Source organism: Anolis carolinensis, chromosome 5, assembly GCF_035594765.1.
Source record: "Anolis carolinensis isolate JA03-04 chromosome 5, rAnoCar3.1.pri, whole genome shotgun sequence".
Taxonomy (NCBI): domain Eukaryota; kingdom Metazoa; phylum Chordata; class Lepidosauria; order Squamata; family Dactyloidae; genus Anolis; species Anolis carolinensis.
In genome coordinates, this window is record NC_085845.1 from 100370627 (window position 1) to 100393295 (window position 22669).

General features: G+C 40.2%; 1 protein-coding gene across 6 annotated transcripts in view; it reads left to right on the forward strand.

The window, feature by feature from the left end:
* The window catches only part of ccdc91 (coiled-coil domain containing 91), an 85431-nt gene that overhangs the window by 23728 nt on the left and 39034 nt on the right, over window positions 1-22669 (forward strand). For all 6 annotated transcript variants that reach the window (XM_062981989.1, XM_062981985.1, XM_062981986.1 and 3 more), the window contains 4 exons: window positions 612-690; window positions 1296-1465; window positions 2682-2879; window positions 3964-4068. In XM_062981989.1, the coding sequence (XP_062838059.1) occupies window positions 1310-1465; window positions 2682-2879; window positions 3964-4068 (459 nt within the window). In that variant the 5' untranslated portion in view covers window positions 612-690; window positions 1296-1309. The remainder of the gene's footprint in view (window positions 1-611; window positions 691-1295; window positions 1466-2681; window positions 2880-3963; window positions 4069-22669) is intronic.

Sequence of the window (22669 nt, forward strand, 5' to 3'; positions counted from 1 at the left end):
AGGGGCCCGATCCAAACCGCCCCCCCCCCCCTATTTTGGGAAGCTATTGAAAACAAATTTGGGGCCCCAAATGAAAATCAGGACACGGAACTGGGCAAGCTTTGCCCCGAAAGCACAAGACTAGTGATATTTGAATTGTTTGTTTTGTTTTTTGAACACTCCATTGAGTTGTGGATAAATCAAAGCTAGTTATAAATCTTTTTGAATCATTAGTTGTGAAACTGTATGTGCTTGAGTAAAGGCCTTTGGAGCTTTTGGAGCCCAAATTGTGAATGAAATGAATTACGAATTTTCAGATCATAAATTGTGAATTTAGAGGGAAATATTTTTATCGTCCCCCCTCTCCCCCAGTGAAGTGCTAAAATTGCTTGCATGATTAATGGAGGAGGGGATTATATACATTATATATAGTATACATTAAAATGCATATAGTTTATCTTCCAACTTTGACAGTCTTATCTACAAAGGTTCATGTTAGAAAATGATAAAACAATTTTAATCTGTGAAGTACTGTATAGATTATTGTAAATGAAATAACTACCGTGCAGGATCAAAAGAAACTATAGATAAGTGCCTGCCTTGAAATTTAAAAGTATACCTTGCATTTTCAGGCAGCAGAAACCTTTAAAGATGGAAGTGGTGAACCACAGACTACTTCTCCTGCTATTCCTTGGGCAGCATTTCCTGCAGGTATTTAAATTTAGTTGTGGAGAAAGGGAAAAGGAAGAGAGGGAGTTTCCCTCTATCCTTTTTATCATTCTACCCTTTTGGCTAATTGCAATGAAAGAAGAGACAATGGAATGGCACAAGTTGACTTTGAACTATATTTGTTGTTGGTACTCAATCTCTTACAACTTGTTCTCCCAGGTTGATACCCTTGATACTAATGTTTTTAATTTTGAAATCAAAAGTGGACTTGGAAAGTAATAATCCAGAACCTCCATCCAAATTTATTTGACATGCGCCTATACTCACGACCTTCTACTGTAATTTTTCACTTTAAATGGCAATGCAGAGCAAGAGTCTGTGGAAGTTTTTTTTTTCCTTTTCTATATCATCATGAAAACGCTACTACTGTAGTTTGGTTGGATTCCCCCTATTTGGTGTTACAACAGTTGAGCATACCATGGCAAAAATGCACGACAAGTGGGCACTTGTGATAAAGTCTGTGTCATGTCACAGTTTTGTGCTGGTAGGTTTCTTGTCCATTTTTTCATTATTATGTGCAGTGCTGTTTAGGAAAACATTCTCTTCAGTGGTATTCCTTTTTGTTTCCTATTTTCATTTAAATACAGTATCTGAAATCCATATGCCTCAAACAGTTTCTGCTGAAATTCTTCTGGAGCAACCTGTCACTTCCTCCTGCTTGGATTCTTCTCATGTAGCTGTTTCTTCAGTTGATGATATTCGGTTAGATAGTCAACCTTCAAACAGCGTTTTAAATTCAGATGATCTGAAAAAGCAGGTAAAAACATCTGGACAGGATAAGACAATGGACTTCTGGCAGAATGGCAAAAATCAGTGGCAATAGTAGGGTCAGCACCCCCTCCCCAGCACGCACACACACACTGCAGATACTAATTTACCCCAGAACTGGCTCTAGCATGCTAAGAACCTCTTTGGAGCAGTTTTTCAAATGGTGTAGAGGCTGCCAAGGAAAGAAAGGGGAGGAGAAGAAAATTCTGTTGTGCTATATATCTATATCTATCTATATATATATAAAATCTCAATCAAAATAAATTTGTTTAATCTGCAGTCCCATAGCTATTTATTTGAAAATATAGCCACTGATATTAGTACCACAGTAAGCATGTGTAGGATTGAAAAGCGAACCTCTTTGCTGAGAGATTATTTGGCAAGGAGAAGAGAGAAATTTATTTTTTGTAGGCAAAATTGGGGGCTGCAATTTTGATTCCAGTTTTTTTTTAATCTCTAAAAAGCAAGTGGAGTTTGTTGAAACCCTGGAACAACTTAACAATGATTAAGTTATGCCTGTTAGTATTAGCCACAATTAGATTTCGGTGAATCATATGAGCCAACATTTTCATTCTGTTTTAGCTTATGGCAAGGTGATATGTGTATTTTGAAACAGAAATTGATATTAATAGAATTGAAATGATCAAATTTTCAATATTATATATTTTGCTATAGTTCCATGGGATGTAATAGTAATTTTAATCTTTCATTTTGTATATACAGTTGCTAGCACCCACTGAGCCACTTCAGGTGGTTCTAAAAACTCAGGCATACTTGATCATAGTATTACCTCCCCCTCTCCACAATAATAATAACAACAACAACCGTAACAACAACTTTGTTCTTATAACCTGCCTCCATCTCCCCAAAGAGACTCGAGGAGGCTTACATGGGAACCATGCCCAAACAGATGACTGTTTTTGCCATGTACCTCTGTGGCAAAATACTTTACTTTACTGCTTGGTAAAGTAAGGAATGCTTTTTGGGAAACATCAACCTGAAGTTACTTTGGGGCATACAGAGTGAGCTGTAGGGTTCTTGGAAATATGACAACATTCCTTGTTTGGAATTTAGACTTTAGATTAGTATGGAAGAATATCTGCATGCAACTAAAATATAAGGTATACTTTGGGAATGCATGAATATTGTGCAGCATTGTAATTTTCTTTTGCAATATTTGTACATTTCTTTTCCTTCTGAAATAGACTCCATTATCAACCTCTCCCTCATTGGAAGTAGCGGTTTCCTCTTTGAATCTAACTGAAGATTTAGAAGCAGTGACAGATGAGAATGGTGATGAAGAATTGGGATTGAATGATTCAGACAAGCATTTTCAACAAACTCTTTCAACTCTAGAAGTTAAACTTAAGACAGCTGATGATGAAAAATGTAGAATAAAACAGGTAGAGCTACAACTCTGCAGAATCATTCTTTAAAATTTGTGGATAGTTTCATTGTAGTTATAGCTGGCAACAATAGCCACATGTAAGGTTATCTAAAACTTTCCAGTTCAATATCTTGTCTTTAGTTGCTGTTAGTATTGAAATTCTAACCATTTTGCTTTCTTTTCATGTTTGCTATCCCTACTCAGTGTGGTAAATTAGAAAAAATTCAGGGTGTGTTTTGAGAGCAAGGTTGAAAAACACTATTTTATTGGTGCTCTGGGGTCTTTCATTTAATGTATAAAGTTAATGAGGTCAATGAACTACTTCTAATGCTGCTGAACTTAAAAACAGCACCTCATTGATCTTTAGCAAGGGGATTAACTGCCATATATATTTGTGTAAAAGTCCACCTCAGATATAAATTGAGAGCACATTTTGGGACCTAAACTATAGATTTTGATATGGAGAGGCAAGTGACAGTACCCCTTAGAGAGCCAGTTAACTCTGGTTGCAGCTGCTGTTTTTCAGTCCAGGCATTCATAAAGGTCTGACATAATGCTAGATAATTATTCCAGTTTTCTCTTCACATTTTTTTTGGTGGGGAGGTATTTACTAATTTGATTCTTTGCAGATTACTGGTGCCACCCTATATGTGTCTGAAAAAAAAATCTCTAGGTGTTTCTAGATCCGCCAGCACTAGAAGGCTATAGAAATGTCTAAAGAGAAGGCTTCCTCCTCCCATCTCATCTGTTGCTGCTGCTTCAGACACTGCCATCAACCCCTTCTTGACCTGCAAAGGCCCATGTTCATACTCCAGCTCCTTCACCAGCTCTGACAGTGGCAGTGACAGCTACATACTCCTCTCCCTTAGTTCCTGAGCTCCAGTGATGCTGTAGGTCTGTTCCAAAGCTGTTGCTCCCACCAGCCCCCAGTCAATGTGCCCATTTTGCTGCCCAGGAACGCAAGGAGAGGAGCTTACTGCCACCACCAGAGCCAGTGTATATGGTCATGCTTTATCTAGTAATATTGTGTGGATGGTTGACCTAGCATTTCACGAACACTACTTCTTAAATAGTATTATTTATTTATTTATTTATTTTAGGAGTTAAAAGATCTTTTGGGAAAATACGAAATTTTGGAAACAAATTTTCTCAAAGAAAATGAAGATAAATTAATTTCACACCAGGAAGAGTATGACAAGATTCAGGTAATGGCTTTTCTTTTTCATAAGGCTATATATGGACCTTTTTAATGTTTTATAATATTCAAGCTTGAGTCAAATTATATTAAGGAAGACATTCAGATTCTTTTTCAGTAAATGTTATTGTTGGGCACAATCATCTTTTCACCTGCAAATTATACCTAAGGAATCAACAAATATCCCTCTCCCCACTGTGTCTTGGCGATCATTATCAACTTCCAAAAGAGAAAATCGCTTTCCATGAGCAATACTATATTCAGAAAGTCTAAACTTCAGTTATACTGACCTCTTTGGCTTTTCAGTATAAGCTGGCTGTCGCACCTCAGCAACGATGACCAATTGTACTGTTGATAGTTCACAAAACATCTCAGATACTGTTCAAGAGTGGCATTGGTTTTCTCGGTCTGACCATCCACCTGCGGATGATGCGCGGTTGACATGTGCTCTTCAATGCCCAGTTGACGTTGTAGTTCCAGAAATGCGAAGTGAATTGAGCACTCCGATCAGTGACAAGGCTCTTGGGTAGTCCATGTAGGCGGAAAACCTGGCGCAGGAACAAATCTGCCATCTCCTTGGCTGTAGGCAATCTAGAATAAGGAATGAAATGACTCATCTTGGTGAACAGGTCCATGGCCACCAAGACAGTTGTAAATCCCTGAGACAAGGGCAAATCTGTTATGGAAGTCTGCAGAGACTATTTCCCAGGGTCAAGCCGAGGTAGGCAAAGGTTGTAGCAAACTTGCTGGCTTGCCCACAGGATTCTTGGTGCATTGACACACCGGGCAACTGGCCACATACTTCTCCACCTCTCGCTGAACCTTAGGCCACCAAAAATCCAGTAACACCAGTTGCATGGTTTAAAAATTCCAAAATGCCCTGCAGGCTGAGTGTTGTGACACAACTTCAGAATTTCAGCCCGCTGTGGCCCAGGCGGCATGTACACCCAGGAGCGATTGCAGATCAGGCCATCCGCCACATGGAAAGGGAAAGACAGGCCGGCAATCAGCTTTTCTTGTACCCACAGGTCTTCTTCCTGGCAAGCCCGGATTCTGTCAGCCAAGGAACCACTCGCAACAGGTCGGGGAGGTGGCTGCTCTAAGTCCTCAGGTCCGTTGGCAAGGTCTTTCGCCACAGCAGCTGCCACGGCAAAGTTCTCAGGGTGCAAAATGCAGGATTCTGGAGTGTCCTCCTGCTCCCGAGTGTACTCCAGCTTACGAGTCAACGCGTCAGCTTGCCTATTCCGTGCCAGAGGCACATAACGGACTTGGAAGTCAAAACGCTCTAAGAATAGGGCCCAGCATTGCTGCCGCTGATTAAGTTTTCGAGAGGTACGCAGGTACTTCAGGTTATGATGATATGTATGGACCTCCACAGGGTGTCAAGCTCCTTCCAGCCAATGTCTCCAAGTCTCGAACATAAACTTGATGCCTAACAGCTCCTTCTCCCAAATGGTATAGTTCCGCTCTGGCACCGTCAGCTGTCGGGAGTAGTATGCGCAGGGTTACAGATGTTCGTCCACAGGTTGCAGCAAAACGGCTCCGATTGCCACATCCGAGGCGTCAGCCTGGACCACAAATGGAGTGGCAAGATCAGGATGTCGCAGGATTGCCTGGGAAGTGAACAGTCTCTTGAGCTTCTGAAACCCTCCCTTGGCTTCCTTAGTCCACTGGAAAGGTGCCTTTCCCCTCAGACACTGGGTGATGGGTCAGCCCATTTGGCAAAATCAGGAATGAACTTGCAGTAATAGTTGGCAAAACCCGTGAACCATTGGACATCTTTCTTGTTCATGGGGGACTTCAGTCTAGCACTGCTGAGACTTTGGCAGGGTCCATGGAGATCCCCTCAGCTGAAATACGGCATCCCAGAAAGTCCACTTCCCTCAAATCAAAGGTGCATTTTTCCAGTTTGGCATACAGTCCAAAGGCGCTGGAGTACATCGCGCACCTACTGATCATGCACCTGTTGATTCAGAGAAAAAATCAGGAAATCGTCCAAATAAATGAGCCCCCCTTGAACTGGGTCATGAACGCAGGATCGTTCCAGGTGAGCTGCTGCGCCAAAACACGGAACTCCGGGATGTACTGGGCCAACTGGCCCTCCTTCTGCGTCAAACCCCGCAACTTATGGTCCGCAACTTCCTGCGTAGCTGGACTCCCCCAGGTGGCCCACAGATGGTCCATGAAGGCACAAGTAGTAGCCATTACGGGGGGGCGAGCTGCTCGCAATGCAGTAGCCCAAGGCAAAACAGGCCCCCCAAGCAAACTGTAGATAAATGCCACTTTGGCCTTCTCAGTGGGAAAATCTCTGATGTGTGCGGTGATGTAGGAGTCACATTGTCCTATGAACTCCGCCACCCACTTGGCTTCCCCACAGTATTTGTCTGGCATAGCCAAAGGAGTCTTTGAAGTCTGCCTTAGGACGGCCAACTCCGTCTGCAACACCAGGATCTGCTGTTGCATCTGTTGAATGTCAGCTGGATTCATGGTGGCTGGTGAAGAGCAAGGATTTTGATTTTTTGAGTCAGCGCAAACTGTCGCACCTCTGCACTGGTTCACCTTGCTACAACACACACACCCCACCACAGCAGGCTTGATTTTTCCAGTTTATTGATAAAGAATATCAAAACTTAATAAAAAGCAATAAAGAAAGCAGTAATCCAAGTGCAAGTGCAATCCATAAAACACAGTTCAGAGTCTTTGTAGATAATAGTACAGAGTCCCAAAAATAGCAAGGTTATTTTCTGAAGAATAGTTCTGAAGAAACTAGGTAACATGAGCTTCCAAAAGTATGATCCAAACACAGATTCTAAACATGAGACGAGGCATGAACCGAAACTAAGCAAGAGTTGAATCTCCAACAGCGATGTTGCTCTGACTGAAATCTTTCCAAATTACATCTCCTTTAAGCCCTCCTTGCAAGCTAGAAACACATTCCTCTGGGCTCAAGCTCCCCCACACCTGCCTCCAATTCTCACGGAGCATCTGGGGCCTGGTCTCAACTTCAACCTGGAATCCCTGTCTAACACGAATTCATCCCCCTCATTGCTATCTGGGCTTTGTTGATATTGACAATTCTCAGACTCCTGTGAAAGGTCATCCTTATCACAAACTTCAGCAGCATCTCTGCTAAACTTAGAGCTTTCCACATTCCCCTGTTCCATCAGTTTTTCTAAGCCATCAACACTTCCCAAATCCACCTGCATTTCAGAATCGTCAACATTCCCAGGGAGAAATTGCAGTTCAAACTGCTGTTTCACATTTCCTGGAACAGACTGCTGAAACCCAAATCCCCTTTCAAATCTCCCTTCATCATCAGACTGAACCACAACACTGGCACATCTTTTCAGTGTTAATCTGATACTCACTTGAATGAAAGCAGATTTATTTATTTATTTACATAGGTTGGCTTCTGTTTTGATTACAATTCATGTAAAGGAAATAATTCCTTTTAATTCTTATACTGATAGCCATTTTGATATAACAAGCATTTACTTTAATCAAAAACCTCTGAAACATTTGTTTGTGATACATTTTACAAGTCTCAGAAAACAAGAATGTGCTAGATATAGAGACGGAAGAAAAAAAATACACAAATATTAAAGATCACAAGTTCTGACACTGGTATAAGTTCACCGGCATATTCTTATAATACCATGATACTCTTTCTTTCTTTCTTTTGTAGCATTTTTGTTCAGTATAACCAGTGAACTGTACAAAGTTATAGAGCCAAGACAGTTTTCAAGAATGTCACAGTCCCATTAATGTAATCCACCACCACAAGCAGCACTCCATCAGCACACAATTAATGTAGCCCTTTGAGAAGAAGATATGCATTCGTCTATAAATTAGGAATTGGCCAGTTTGGCTAGCAGAAAGGGAAGATGGTTTTTACTGGCAAAGTGAACAATCTTAAGTGAAGTTTAGGATAAGTGCTGAGAACACATGCTGCAACTTCAATGCCAATGACTATGCCTCAAAACCAGCCTTTATTTTTCTACTCTTTGCCACACTAAAGAAAAATGTTTTTAGTAATAACATGACTTGAATGACAACAATAACATTACATATTTTATATGCCAGAAACAGAAACAAGTATCTAAATTTTCGGTTGAAGCTTACCCATAAAATCAGTAAAAGCTTGGATTCTTTTATTTTCCACTTTTGGTTTTAGACTCCAATGAGCAGGGACAGTGATTTTGGAACCACTAGTATACTATCGGTTAGAGGTCCTCAAACTTTTTAAGCAGAGTGTTGGTTCATGGTCCCTCAGACTGTGGGGGGGGGGGGGGCAGTGCAGAATATTGTTTGGGGAAAAATGAACAAATTCCTATGCACACAGCACATATCTTGTTGTGCAAAAATAAATAAATAAATATAAGAGCAATACAATACTAAAATTAAGAACAATTTTAATCAACATAAACTTACCAATATCTCAGTGGGAAGTGTAGGTCTTTTGGCTGATGAGATAGTCAAGTTAATTAGGATTGTTGTTGTATACCTTCAAGTCATTTCAGACCCCTGTCATAGGTAAAGGAAATTTAAATAACATTTATTGAAATGATAGACAATATTTTAAAAGGTAATTAAATTATAAAACAATGAAATACTTTTTCATTGGGAACAGTTTTTGGTGCAGGCATTGTCTTGTCATCAGACATCCTTGTTAGCCCTCTGCAAAAAATGTTCTTCAGTGGTAGTCTTCCAGTATTGTGTTTCACATTCCATTTTCAAGGGCATAGTGGCATCGCTACCGTGGCTTCACAGAGCTGCAACATTTCATCATGGTGTCAGTGAACATAAGTCTTCTTGAACTTGGGTGTTAGTTTACTGTAGATGACCAAACTTTAGATATCCAACCATTTTTCTTTGCTTCTGATACAGTAAGGAATACAGTAATGTTCCTGTTCTTCTGAAAGGCTTCCTACAGGCGACTGACTATGTACACATAGAAAATAGGACTAGTGTGACTTTTAGTGTGATCTAGAGTTGCTCTATAGGTGTTGCTCTCATCCACAAACAATCCAAATCAACACATGGCCATAAAGTTTTGTTTCATAATTCAGTAACAAGTTGTATACACAACTAAAAATGTTGAAGTTGTGAATCTTTTACACTGATACCAGAAGTATATGTTTTTACAGCTAACCTCAAAAGATTAATCATTCCTGATTTTAAGGAATGTAATGTAATTTTATACAACTGTCTCATTGGAATCCATGTACACTTTGGGTATATACATATTTCTATTTCTGTTTTTATTGTTGTGCTGCAAATCTTGAGAAATGACTACTCCCAAATCTCTTCGTTGTTGGTCTGGATTGCAAGGGCTGAGTTTGAACAATATCAGCAGATAAACAGGTTCACCATCATAGTTCTAGGCAAAATCATTTTTAGTTCCTATGTACTTACGTCAAGGACTTAACATGGCCATTTGGAATTTTGTTTGGATGAATCATTGAACATCATAAAATATTGTATAGCCTTTTATTCCAATTCAGTTTTGTCTTCAGCTGTTTGCTTTCTGCAGTGCTGAGGCTAGCACCTGTGGCTACATGCAAAGTAAACTTAGTAAATGAAAAATACCCAGCTTAGCAACATTTTTTTCCAGCAGAAACAGCTGCGTATTAACTCTTAAATAGTTAAGAAATAGTCAACGTGAATCAGTGACTAAGGAAGCCTTGGTAACATTCCAGATAAGTTTGTAGGGGGCCAATTCTGACTTACCACTTCTGTTCGCTTTTAGTAAAAATAGCAAAACATTTTGTAACACCTTCAGAAGGTTAACAAAATTATCATAGTGTAAAGCTTTCATGAGCAAGAATAGGTGGGGTAGGTCAGTTTGTGTGAGCTTTTCTGTGTGTCTTTTTCCCACAAACCTCCAGTGCCCAACTATTGATACAACTGCGAAGTTCTTTATTGGCAATAATGTTGACAAATGCACTTCTAAATTAATGCCTATTTTCTCTGAAATGATTCTGGTGTATTTCTGTGTAACTATTTAGAAGTTCATGTGCCACCACCAATACAATGTTGTCGTATCATTGTTGTATGGACAGAGGAGTAACATCACTATATGTGCTCACTCATTAAGCTCTATCCTCCACCGATGTCATGATCCCCATCTCATGCCATCTCCGGACACAGAGTGCTGACACAGAACCCATGGCCATGGGCCAAAAGGGAGGATAGGACATATGAACCAGCCATAAAACTCAATTGCCCTGAGGTGGGGGGAAAGGGACTCTGGAATGTGAGAATGGGCAACCTCCAGGCGCCAGGACTCTAAGAATGATTTATAACACTGTAGCTAGGGCCTATATAGATGGGCAGTAGAGTAGACTCTTGTATTCCGAACAATAAAGCCGTATGGTATCTTCACTCATTGTTTGTCTTGGTGTATTCTTCCGAAGAAGACTAACCCACAGCAACACAGCTGGAATTGAGAAGCCTTACAACCATTCAGGAGGGACTACTGGCCAGTCTGGTTCTATATATGTACTCTTTGTCCTTGGAGGCAATCAGGAGACTGATGTGGAGCATTGGGTGTTGAGTCCTTCTACAGGTAATCACTGTGACAATGGATGGGATGATTTGTCAGCAAGCACAAGTGTAGGCAGCCTTATAAGTGATGTACCTGACTGTTAGATAAGAGTGATTGCAAGGACCCTTAGAGGCCATACATCTTTTCTCCTATGACCTCTGCCTCATCATATCTAGTGAATTACAGCCAGAGCTAGGATACAATGTATTTTATGAAATGTTCAGATTAAGTAGATACACATAAAGAGAATGAAAAGGAAATGTTTGTAAGTCATAAGACCAAAAAGGGTGTAAGTGGAGTATCTGTCACAGTTTCAGAGCTGAAATGTTTGCAAGATAAAATCAGAGATGGCTACTGTGGAGTTAGTTTTTCTTAAACCTTTTTCATCGAGGAGAACTCTCATTGCTGACTGAGGATAAAGTAACAATGACATACTGTAAATACAAGATCTGTATATAGGGGATTGAGCGATTTGCATACAGCAGTTTATGCTTTCCATTTATGTCTTTGGAAATCTTTAATTATAATTATTATTCAAATGATTTTTAGATTGTTATAATTTGAATGTCAGCAGGCTCTTGTTCTTAAAAATGCTACTTATGTGGGTTTGGACTTTGATTTCAAACAGTTATGTTTCTATTAAAACTATCTTTGTCCTTTTGATTTAAACTTAAACTATGGATTTGATTTGGAAGCACTTAAATACTTCTTTATTCACCTCCCACCCTTGTTTTCTTGCATATTTTAAAGTTGGATGAATTATTTTAGTTTTAGTTCATAATATCCCTATTATGGTTAGAAGACGGGCAAATATTATTCAGTAAAGTATCATCTTCATTGATTGGTAGGATAAAAATGGTTCGGGTTTTTTATTTAGAACAATCCAAGACTAGAATTACTTCATTACAGTTTAGAGTAAGAAGGGCCAATGGCATAATGTTTTTAAAGGGCTATATTTCAGTGAGGTAGTTTATGTTAATTGCTTAGGAAGTTTAGGAACAACATGACCTCCCAATCCCATTTCCTGTGTCTTTAATCAGACTTTAGTGTACCCAATGTGAAGTTGGGATTGAATCATGAGATAATAAACTAATACACTAATAGTGTTTTGAAAATTAATATGGTAACATTTTAATTGATATTATACATTGTTTGGGATTAATTTTGGGTTGCCATGTTGGATATGGGGCCGAACTTTTGTAACTTTAATCCTGAACAGATCTTAGAGCAGGATGAATGACCTTAAAGCTCCATCAAGCCATCAAAGGTACCAATTCTCCCTCACTTTTCAAATCCAAATTTCAGCTAATGGCCTCTCCAATATTCACTTGCTGGTGGGGAACTGGGTGAGGTGGGTGGACATAGATGGGCACCCAATTCTATTTTTGTACTCCGTGTATTCCCGCCTTACTCTCCACCATTTTGGGATGTGACTCTGCAACTGAAATTGGTGTTTAGAAGGTAAGGAAGGATAAGTATCTTTGCCTGGTTTGATGGAACATCATCGGAAGGAGTAGACTAATAAGGAATAAAAACATCAGATAGTAGGTTTAACGTTTGTAAATCTGTCCTTGTGTTTGCACATTAGTTTCATTTTTGTGTGTATGTGTGTTTTTGTTTTGTATTTGCGTTCTGTTATTTTAATAGGTATTAAGTTGTAGTTCTGTAGGAGTAGTAGTAGGCAGAATGTAATTGTGTAGTTGGCATGGTCAGGTCTGATAGTGAGGACAAGGTGTTGGAAGGGCCAACAGAGGAGATGGAGATAAACAACTCCCAGCAGCCCCCCCCCCCCCCCAGCCTAGCTCAGCCATTGCTGAAGATGAGCATTCAGCAGAAACAACCATTCCCCAGCATTCTGAGCAACCTGAAGCAAGCACATCTGAACAGGCTTGGAGCCTAGGAGGGAGCGAGTAGATTATTGCAGGTCTACGAAATTAGCAGAGAATCTATAATTGAACAAGCAACATCTGAAATTGTTGAATAAATAAACCGCAATGTTGAGTCTTCTTCTGGCAGACAACATTAATTTTTCTTGTCTTGAAACCTGACTGCTGCTCTTCTAACTACTGGGATTTCTGACCCTGGACTGTGTCCTTGGCTTTTATTTATCTGACTCATTTACTCCTGATTTGACACTGTTGCTTCAGCAGGTTGACTTCAGCTACTTGGACTTTGGATCTTGGCATTGGCCCACATATCTCTGTTTGTGGTTTGTACGTCTTGTTATTGACTTCCAAGGACTCATGAATTTGGCTTCTCTGATATTGAACTCTTGACTTTGGCTGACTCTCCTGCTGTTTGTTGAAATTAAACTCCTTATAATGTGGTTAAGTTCATGACAGTGGTTTTTAGTATATTATATCTCAAAAATTTGCTTATCTGTTGTATTATTGGTTATCTATGATGTTCAGTAGGAATGAAGAGCCAGTGTGATGTAGTGGTTTTGAGTGTTGGACTATGACTCTGGATCTCAGGGTTCAACCCCCCCCCCCCCCGGGTTGATATTGGGTAAGTCACAGCTTCAGGGAAAGGTAAAGTCAAAACCCCTTTGAACAAACTTCAAGTGGCCATTGAAAGACTTACTACTCCTCTAGGCTCACAGCAACTCTGGGCTCACAGCAAAGGCAGAATCTGACCTTGAGTTGTGAGGCCAGAGGTTAAGTATTCCAGACTGGCTACAATTGAGGACAGATGGGATTCAAGTGCGAAGATTTAGTCATTTGACTGTGAAGAGAGCCAGCAGGTGGGAGCACTTGAAAGATCTGCATAAATAGCTGAAGTTTGGAATACCTAAGCTACTGGTAGCAACATCGGTTTTTGAGCTACAACCTTGAGCATCATGTCTTGTGCCCTGAACCCTTGAAAGATGGACTGTACTTTCAATGTTGGATCGTGGATTGTAGAGTATTCCTGGAACTGTTGGTGAGATAATCTGACTTTGGAATATTAGAATGGACATACGGCTTACCCTTCTGTCTCCTTTTCGCTTAGCTGATTGATTACTGTGTTGACCTTGGACTGCCTTTCGACTACATTTGTGTGTTCGGCTGCTTTACAGAGACGAGCTGGGCAGGATTCCGACAGCACACTAATGGGTTAACTGCATCTGCGCAGTGTACATAGTAGGGTGATACCCAGCCTGAAATGAAAGGAAAATGAAAGCAAAATGAAAAAAAGCTTTCTCTTTCACGTCGCCTTTTGTTTCATCCGAAAATGGCATCTTTTGTTGCATGCATTCAGATGGATGATACTAAACAAATAGACGAATGAAACATATGAAACAAATACCTCACACATCACTAGCTTCTATAACTTCAGTCACACTGTTTGGAAGACCTCACCTGTGACCTCTCAAATCGCCTCATTCTTCGACTCCCTGAAAGACCCCTTGGCCAGTCTGCAATTCCCCTGGCCTGGTGGCTCTCACAGAACAATGTCTGTGCTGGCATGCCTTTCACAAATTCCAATGTCTGCCCATCCAACTCAACAGTTGCCTCCCTTCTAGCATGAAAAGCTCACTGCTGCTGCTTAACTATAAAGAAGATTGGTCTCTGAAAAACTCCCTTCACATCAACACTTCACAATGGAAAAGCATCTTGTAGCCTTATAATTCCTTTTTCAATGTTGACACATTTGCATTGTCACAGATAACTCCACAATTGTCTAGTACATCAATAATAAGGGTGGTACCAGGTCTTGGACCCTCTTCAGTGTATCCCTCGACTTCTAGCATCCCTCAGAACTTATTTCCAGTTGCATTCCATCTTCCAGGCAACAGCAATACACTGGTGAGAGACCTTGTTCCGAAGACTGTCGGGAGCCATTCTACAAGATCGACTTCGGCTTCAGCTGCATTCTTACAAGGTGTTCTTCTACAAGACATTTTTTGAGCTGTGACATGGTCACAACCCTTTCCCTTTGTGTCCCATTACAGGGTGGACTTTGCAGCTAATAGGGACATTGCCTTTGGTCGGAAAGTTTTGTTCTCCTGCATTGCCTGATTATTCAATCAATGTTTGCACTGATTGTGTGTAACTCTGAAGTCATGTGCCCTTTTGGGGAGTACCATATCAGTGTTCTGGTTCTATGACCTCGTTGTTTATTGTTTTACATTTTGATATTGCCCTCAACTGCAAGCAACTTATGCACTTACGACATGGTGTTATATATGGCATTTATGATGTTCTGATGCTTACAGTGCCCTCTTACCTATGTGCAATTTTCAATTTGCTTGCAGTATTTTATTGCTACCAATGAAGAGAATTGGTGCTCTATGTTTTTAACATTTGCTGTAACCTTTATTTTAGTAATTGAAATTTTATATTGAAATGCTTTATTTTTGATATTTCACACTTCACATATTCAGGTACATTTCTTGTTACTTTGATATTCTTGTCTCTGATTTCTTTGACCAACCACTGTAGAATGTCACTCTCCTCTTTGTGGTAGTTCACTTGTCTCCCTGTGCATTCACAGAAACCATTAAGAAGAAACATAGGGTGCTTACCTGGAACTGTAGTTCTTCTAGTGATCTTCTGTGAATACACACCACACCTGCCCACCTTACTACGCTTCTCATATGGATACCTATGTTTATATCCTGTATCTGTATTTCATTAAATTAAATTCCTCTGTTTATTACCATAACATTCTCATATAAATCAAACTTGTTTCTCTGATTGCCAAGCAGAGGTTACTGTTCTGGGTTGGATCCAAGGCATATTTGGGGGGAGCGATGCTTCAGTTGCCTTTTTTGCCATGTTGAACCCAAATCTGCTCCACGTTTAGTTAGAAACTAAGACATTTGGATTTCCTCTTAAATGTAGGACAATGTTGTTTCACTTAATACACATGGATATAAACAGCAAGTTTAATGAAGGTTGGTAGTATATCTTGGAGAGTGCTGTTTTCTGTACCTAAAGTACTAGAAAATCTATGTTTTCTTTTAAAAAGTAATATGACTTTCTTCCTGTTAAATGCCATCTTCTAACAAAATATTTAGGTTGGTTTTTGGTCCAGACATAGAGGAGACAGAACGTTATTAGTGAAAAATAAGTGTTAAAAAGCTACCTACTATACCTGCCACTACATTTATAGATGGGGTTCTGGGAACTTCTACAAGTCATGGGAATTTGCCAATATGGTGTAGTGAGAAAATTGTTGAAGACAACACAAAAGTACTTTCTTAGTCACTAGCTTAGCTTATTTGCTGCTCAGTGAAATACAGTACAGGCACATGGTAACAATCTTTCCACGTATGTTAAACTTTTCTACCAGTGGTTTTTGCAATTAGCTTTGTGCTTTAAAATAATTCATTCCCCTTGTTTTACTCTGTGACTTCTTTCTTCCATACCTCAGAGAGCAAAAATGGTGGGTATTGGTAGGTTTCTTTTTCTTGGATTTTCAGGTGTGTGCACATGTACTTGCCGGCATACAACTTAGTAGGATTAGACTCTTTTAACAATCTTGGTAGCACATTTCTCAGATATGTCAGCCTGTACATCAGCCATTATGGAATTTTAATCTAATCCAGGAAGAAGAAAATAAGGTTCATTTGCTTCCTATTTGTTATTTCAACTGTTTTAGGCAGTCTTTAAGCAGCAGCTATCAAATCTGCTTTCTAGAAAAATGCAAATAACAATGCATTTCAAATAAAGGATAAAATACAAGATTCTAACACATAATAAAAGTAAAAATCTGTATGTGCGTATGTGGCACAGGTGTCCATTTAGACAGACAGGCTCCTGCCTCCACAAACAGCTACAATTCCCAGTGCTGAGGAGTCACCAATGGTCCTCCCTCTAAGGAATGTTGCAGGTTATAGCAGGCACTATGAACATCTCCAAGAGCCCTGCTAATGTCCTTCACAAACACTACAGACACGGGGACCATTTCATCCTAGATTTTCTGTTTTTCCTCCACCAAAGACACTTCCCAGTGTTCCTCTCTTTCTCCATTGGTATGGAATTTGCATGACCTTGCCCAATGCTTCTCTCTTAACCTTTTTCCTATCCTTTCTATGGCACATAGCAAATAGTGGAATTGATCAGCAACTGAATAACTAAACATACTGGAGGGGTTTGGGGGACTAACTCAACATGATGGAAGTTGTAGTTCACCCTGCATCAAAACGCAACACTGTAACATCCACTGACAATGGACCTGGACTACATTTAGCAAACAGAAGCCTCATGACCACCATAACATACAGGAAGGATTTTAGGGGGGGATTGGCCTTCACATTTGGGAGTTGTAGGTACTGGGATTTATACTTCAGCTACAATCAACAGCACTGTGATTCCCACCAACAATGGGCCTGGACCTAACTTGGCTCACAGAACCCCCATGACTAACCGAACATACAGGAAGAATTTGAGGAAACTGACCTTCATTTCTGGGAGTTGTAGTTCATCTACATTCGGAGACACCGTGACCACCACCGACAATAGACCGGGACCAAACTTGGCACATAGAACCACCATGACCAACTGAACCTACTGGAGGGGTTAGAGAGGACTGATCTTCATTTCTGGGAGTTGTAGTTCATCTACATCAGGAGGCACTGTTTTTTTAAATTGTGTCAGAAGAGAATTGAGAATATACTGCAAGTCAACAACTTCTGGTAGTGGCTACGATGGCGGATGCAGCAGGACGCTGAGGCTCCTCGCAAACCCTCAGCGTTCTGCCCTCACCAGGTGCCCCGGTTGAGCCAAAGGCTCCCCCACACCAACGGATTGAGGTGGGTGAGATGCAAAACCCGTAGGGGCCAGAAAGGCAAACAGACGAACCAGCTCCCACGAGGGGGCTGGTTTGGGAAAACTCAGACAGGCCCGCAGGGAGGCAGAGCGTAGTGTAAGGACTCCTAGCTAAGGCTAGGTCAGAACACCAGCCACTATTTTAAACTTTAAGGAGAAAGAAGAAGGGAATCCAAACAAGAAAAAAGAGATTCAGAGCTGCTGTATACAACATTGGAGGGGAACCTAGAGGGTGTCACGCCCTGGTAGCGGAGCACTAAGAACCAACACACGGAGGCCAATAACAATCTAATATCTTTATTAAGGAAATAATATAGGAGAATAAAAACAAGTAGAAATTGTAGTTCAGCAATAGACCTTTCAGGGAAGGTCAAATATAGTCCAGAAATATATTGTCCAGTATATAATATTAGAGTTCAAAGTTATAATCCCAAAACTGAAACACACTCAACTTCCAAGCAGTTAGAGTGGGGAAAGCGTCCAAAAGTTTTACTAGAGTTCAAAGTAAGTCCAAGGCAGGAAACTGAAGACAAGACTGGGTACTTGGCACAAGATGCAAGGCTGGGAACACTGTGAGACCGGTCAAGAACACGGCAAGGCAAGGCATGGAGAGACTGGAGATAGCAGACTCAAAATGCAGTCCACACTTAGCTGGAACCGAAGTTAATCCTTCAACTGACTCGTTGACTCCGCGCGGGCTAACCCGTGCGGGGAAGTTTTAAAGAACTTCAAATCTTCCTACAAACAGGTGTCCAGGGCTTCTTTCCCAAGGGAAAAGAACTGAAACATCTTCATCCAGATGCGTTCCTCCCTGAAAATTCCCAGGAGAACCGAGCTAATTAGCACTCTGTCTGGCTGCTAATCTCGCGCTCTTTCTTGTTTGCGCTTTTTCCGAGCGACTAGTCTCAAAGAATTCCCTTCTCGCGAAGGGGGGAGAAGTGCTTGGGATAGCTTGTTCAAGGTCCGTTTTAATGAGCTCTTGGCAAGAATTGTCAACAAAAGGCATCTGGAACGGACCAATCTCTTGCTGAGATGGCAGAAATCCCATGTCTTCATCTCCATGGTCCATAATGGCGCTAGGGTCAGGACTCTGAGGCCCATGGGGCATCACAGAGGGTCGGCAAGGAATCCCAAAGGCCTGTGGGATAAGAGAAAATATACACTCACCCAGAAGAGGGCTGTAACCTCCTCCAAGCCAGTAGAGAGGACACAAGGACTGGAGAGACGCTCGAGGGTCCCTGTGTATCTTGGTTGACAGCAGTTGGCGGCGAGGTGAGGGAAATTGTGAAATTGTGAGGGAAACTAACAAACTAACAAACAAAATAAAAGAGAGGGGAGGAGAAGAAGAGAGGCGGGGCGACGTGGCATAGGGGAGAGGTGGGATGACGTGATGTGACACGACATGACGCAGCGGGGTGCAACGCAGCAGAGAAGAGGAAGAAGGGGCAAAGCCAGTGTAGAGTAAGAGCAGAAGTAAGACAATAACAATTATAAGAGGAAGGAAATAAAAAGACACCAGGATACAGAGGAAAGGGATACATTGGCAAGCGAAGGTCAGAGCAGCGAAGGCCAGACCAGTGGGGGGGGGAGGTGTGAAGAGAGAAGGAAAGAAAGAAAAAGTGACTCTACCAAGAAGAAAAAGAAGATACAACCGGAAGAAGGGAAAAACCAGGGCTACCAGATTTTCCTTTTCCCTGTTCTTTTTCTAAGTTCTGTTGGAGGGGGGGGGGGATTACTAGGAATAATGTAGACAACAGACACGAGACACTAGACATATATTCAATACTGGACTCAAACAATTGTTATGCTCCCTCAGTGAAGGAAAGAGGTCTAGGAAAGACAGGCAACAACAAAATAATTGAAGAACATAAAATAATAGAATATAAAATAATAAAAAATAATAAAAAGAAACAGAATCATATAGATATACAAAGATACATAAAATAGAGAATAGTAAACAACAACAAAACAAGTATAAACAGTATTAAAGAAAATAGATTAGAAACAAAAAAACAAAACAAAAAAGTAAGAAACAAATGAGATAAAATAAAATTAAGATCTATATTCAGGTATTTAATAAACAAAACAAGATGCAGACAAAAAGTAATAATAGATATTAAAGGAATGAAATTAAACCAAAGAAATCAAATTAAATCAAATTAAATAAAATCAAAATGAATAAAATAAACAAGACAAATAAAATAAAGGATAATACAGGCAATAAAATACAGGGGAAATTTTCTTTTAAAATATTAATAAAATTTATAAATAAAATATAAATTTAATGCATAGCACAAACTCAGAACAAGAAACAAAAGGGAAAAGACTATTATTAAAACCAAACCCAGTAAGAGAATCAAAAATAAAATTTAAAAAAAGGATAACAAAGTGGAGAGAAAATAAATTAAATCTTTAGAACCAAAAAAAACTAAAAAGAGAAGAAATGACCATGCCAAAACTTAAGATGGAAAAGGAGAAGGAGAAAAATGGAACTGCAAGGAAATAATCACTATCAGAAGAATATAGTATGAAAGATGTAATGAGAGAAATATTAAAAATACAAATGGAGGTAAAAAGGATAAAGGAAAACAGGACAGACAGTACACAAAAATCAAGGAAGGGATGATAAAAATGAAAAGAGAAATAAAGGAGGAACTCCAAACATTGGTGAAATATGAAATAAATAAGATCAGAGAGGATTTAGAAATAACAAAACAAGGAAATAAGGAGAGAAAATATACAAATGAAGAGCCAGCAGGAGGAGATGAAGAAAAAAATGGGAGTTCTAGAAAAGTCAATAAATTCACTAAAATTACAAGAAATTATGGAATCTAAAGAGAAGGAATTCCGATTAAGATTTCAAAATATGCAGGAGGCAGAAAATGAAAATATAAGAATCAATTGTAGAAATAGTGGCACATATCTCCCAAAAATCCAGAGAGAGCGTGGAAATGAATATAGACAGAGTGTTCAGAATTCCATCAAATTATGCCAAAAGATTCAGTGCCCCTAGGGATGTAATTGTCTATTTTGGGAGGAAGAGCTTAAGGGATGAGGTCTTAAGAGAGAATGCAAGAAACCCCATGTTTTATAAAGGAAATAGAATTGCAATCCTAAAAGAACATCCCATGTCAGTGTTAGAAAGAAGGCGGAAGTGCTTTCTGTCGGATGAATTAAAAAGAAATATTAGATTCAAATGGGAGAGAAGAGAGGGTCTGATGGTGACCTGGGAGGGAAGCAGACATTGGATAACAAGCGAGCATAAAGCAAAGGCCTTCTATGAAAAAAACCTTTAAAAAGCGAAAAAGGGCAAGGTAAGGGGGGTAACCCCCAAAAAGGGGAAGAGGAAGGGGAAAGAAGGGAAGAACTACAACTAGTAGAAGAGGATGAGCTAGGTAGGCAAAAGAAAAGACCAAGAGAGAAATCACCAGAGGATTACACAAACCAATCAGACGCAGACAGAGAGATACCGGACAGTGAGGAGGAAAAAGAGATAGATGATGACACAGAGAATTAAGCTATATTCAAACAACATTAATGGACTAAACACCCCAAATAAAAGAAAGTGTCGCATCAAATAAAAAAATGAGAGAGAATATACTACAAGTTGCTTTTGGTGTCCGAGAACCGGCCGTCTACATTGCCCAGGGGACACCCGGATGTGTTACCATCCTGTGGGAGGCTTTTCTCATGCCCGCGCATAGGAAGTTGGCGCTGACAGATAGGAGCTCACCCCATTTCATGGATTTGAACTGCCAGTCTTCACGTAATCAGTTCAGTCGGCACAAGGGTTTAACACATTGCACCACCATGGCTCTCAGATACACTGTGACCACCACCGACAATAGATAGGGACCAAACTAGGCACACTGAACCACCATGACCAACCTAACCTACTGGAGGGAATTGACACACTATGGTGGGAGCTGTAGTTCACCCTCAAGCCAGAGAGTACACTGAACCCCACTGGTGATGGATCTAGAGAGCGGACTTTCCCAACATGACAAACTTTAAGCACCTGTGGAGTTTCTCAAGCTTAACCTGGCATGATGTGAGTTGTAGTTCACCAACAACCTTGCATGATGTGAATTGTAGTTCGCCAACTTTTGGACAATTAAAAAATTGACTTTTTCAAATAACCTGGGCAATACCGGTTACCCAAGCTAATTGTAACTAAAAATCTGCAGCAGCCTAATTTAAAAAATCTCACGAAAAAGTATAAAAAACAGTTGGGCTTCAGAGTTTTTGAAAGGCTTGTAATCATGCATATTAGCAGACATGCATTCCTCAATTGTGGGGCCATTCGAGAAGACAAAGCCTTGAACGGTTTGGGACCCACTTACCTTTCTGACCGCATCTCCCCCTACGAACCCGCACGATCTCTTCATTCATCGGGGGAGGCCCTCCTCTCGCTTCCGCCTCCGTCACAAGCGCGGTTGGTGGGGACGAGGGAGAGGGCCTCCTCCGTGGTGACCCCCGACTCTGGAACGCGTTCCCCAGGGAAATTAGGCAAGCTGCCACCTTGGAAGTGTTCAGGAAGAGCCTGAAAACCTGGCTCTTCAAACAGGCCTTTGAAGAAGTACCGCCCACTGTATACTAAACCCTGGTACTAGCGGGTTTTTCTGACTAGTTGTACCTGTTGGTTAACTCCTTGACATAGCCTCAGTGTTCACCCCAGTCTAAGGCTCTTCCCATGACCTTGTAGCACCTTAACTTCCTTCTTGTTTACAAATTCCACTCAGTGCACTTTGCCCAGCTCATTTTATGTTTTTATTGCTGTGTTTCTCAAGTGTTTATAATGATTGTGATTTTTAATGCCTTTTAAATTTATTTGTGTGTTTTTGTATTTGATATTATTGTATGTTGGTTTTATATCTGTAAGCCGCCCCGAGTCCCTCTGAGGAGATGGTGGCGGGGTACAAAAATAAAATTATTATTATTATTATTATTATTATTATTTTCTTTTCCTTTCAAGATGTACAATTAATATAATTATCTCACAGAGCACTAAACTTTAGTGACCTCAACATATTGGGCACTAATATAGCTGGGCATAAAAAAAAATGGTAAAATGCCTTGGAACCTTTTAAAAAGGGCAATCTTAGAAAATTTCAATAGGGTTCGTTGCAGTTATAAAGCCAACAGAGTGACTGTAAGAAGTAAGCCTTTTGGTTATTGAATCACCCTTAAATTTAGTATAAGCAAGGAGGTTTAAATATTAAATATGTTATGTCTACTTCTAACTCTCAATGTATAGGAGTAATTTGGTTGACCTTGTATAGTGGAATACTATATATATGTTAGGAATA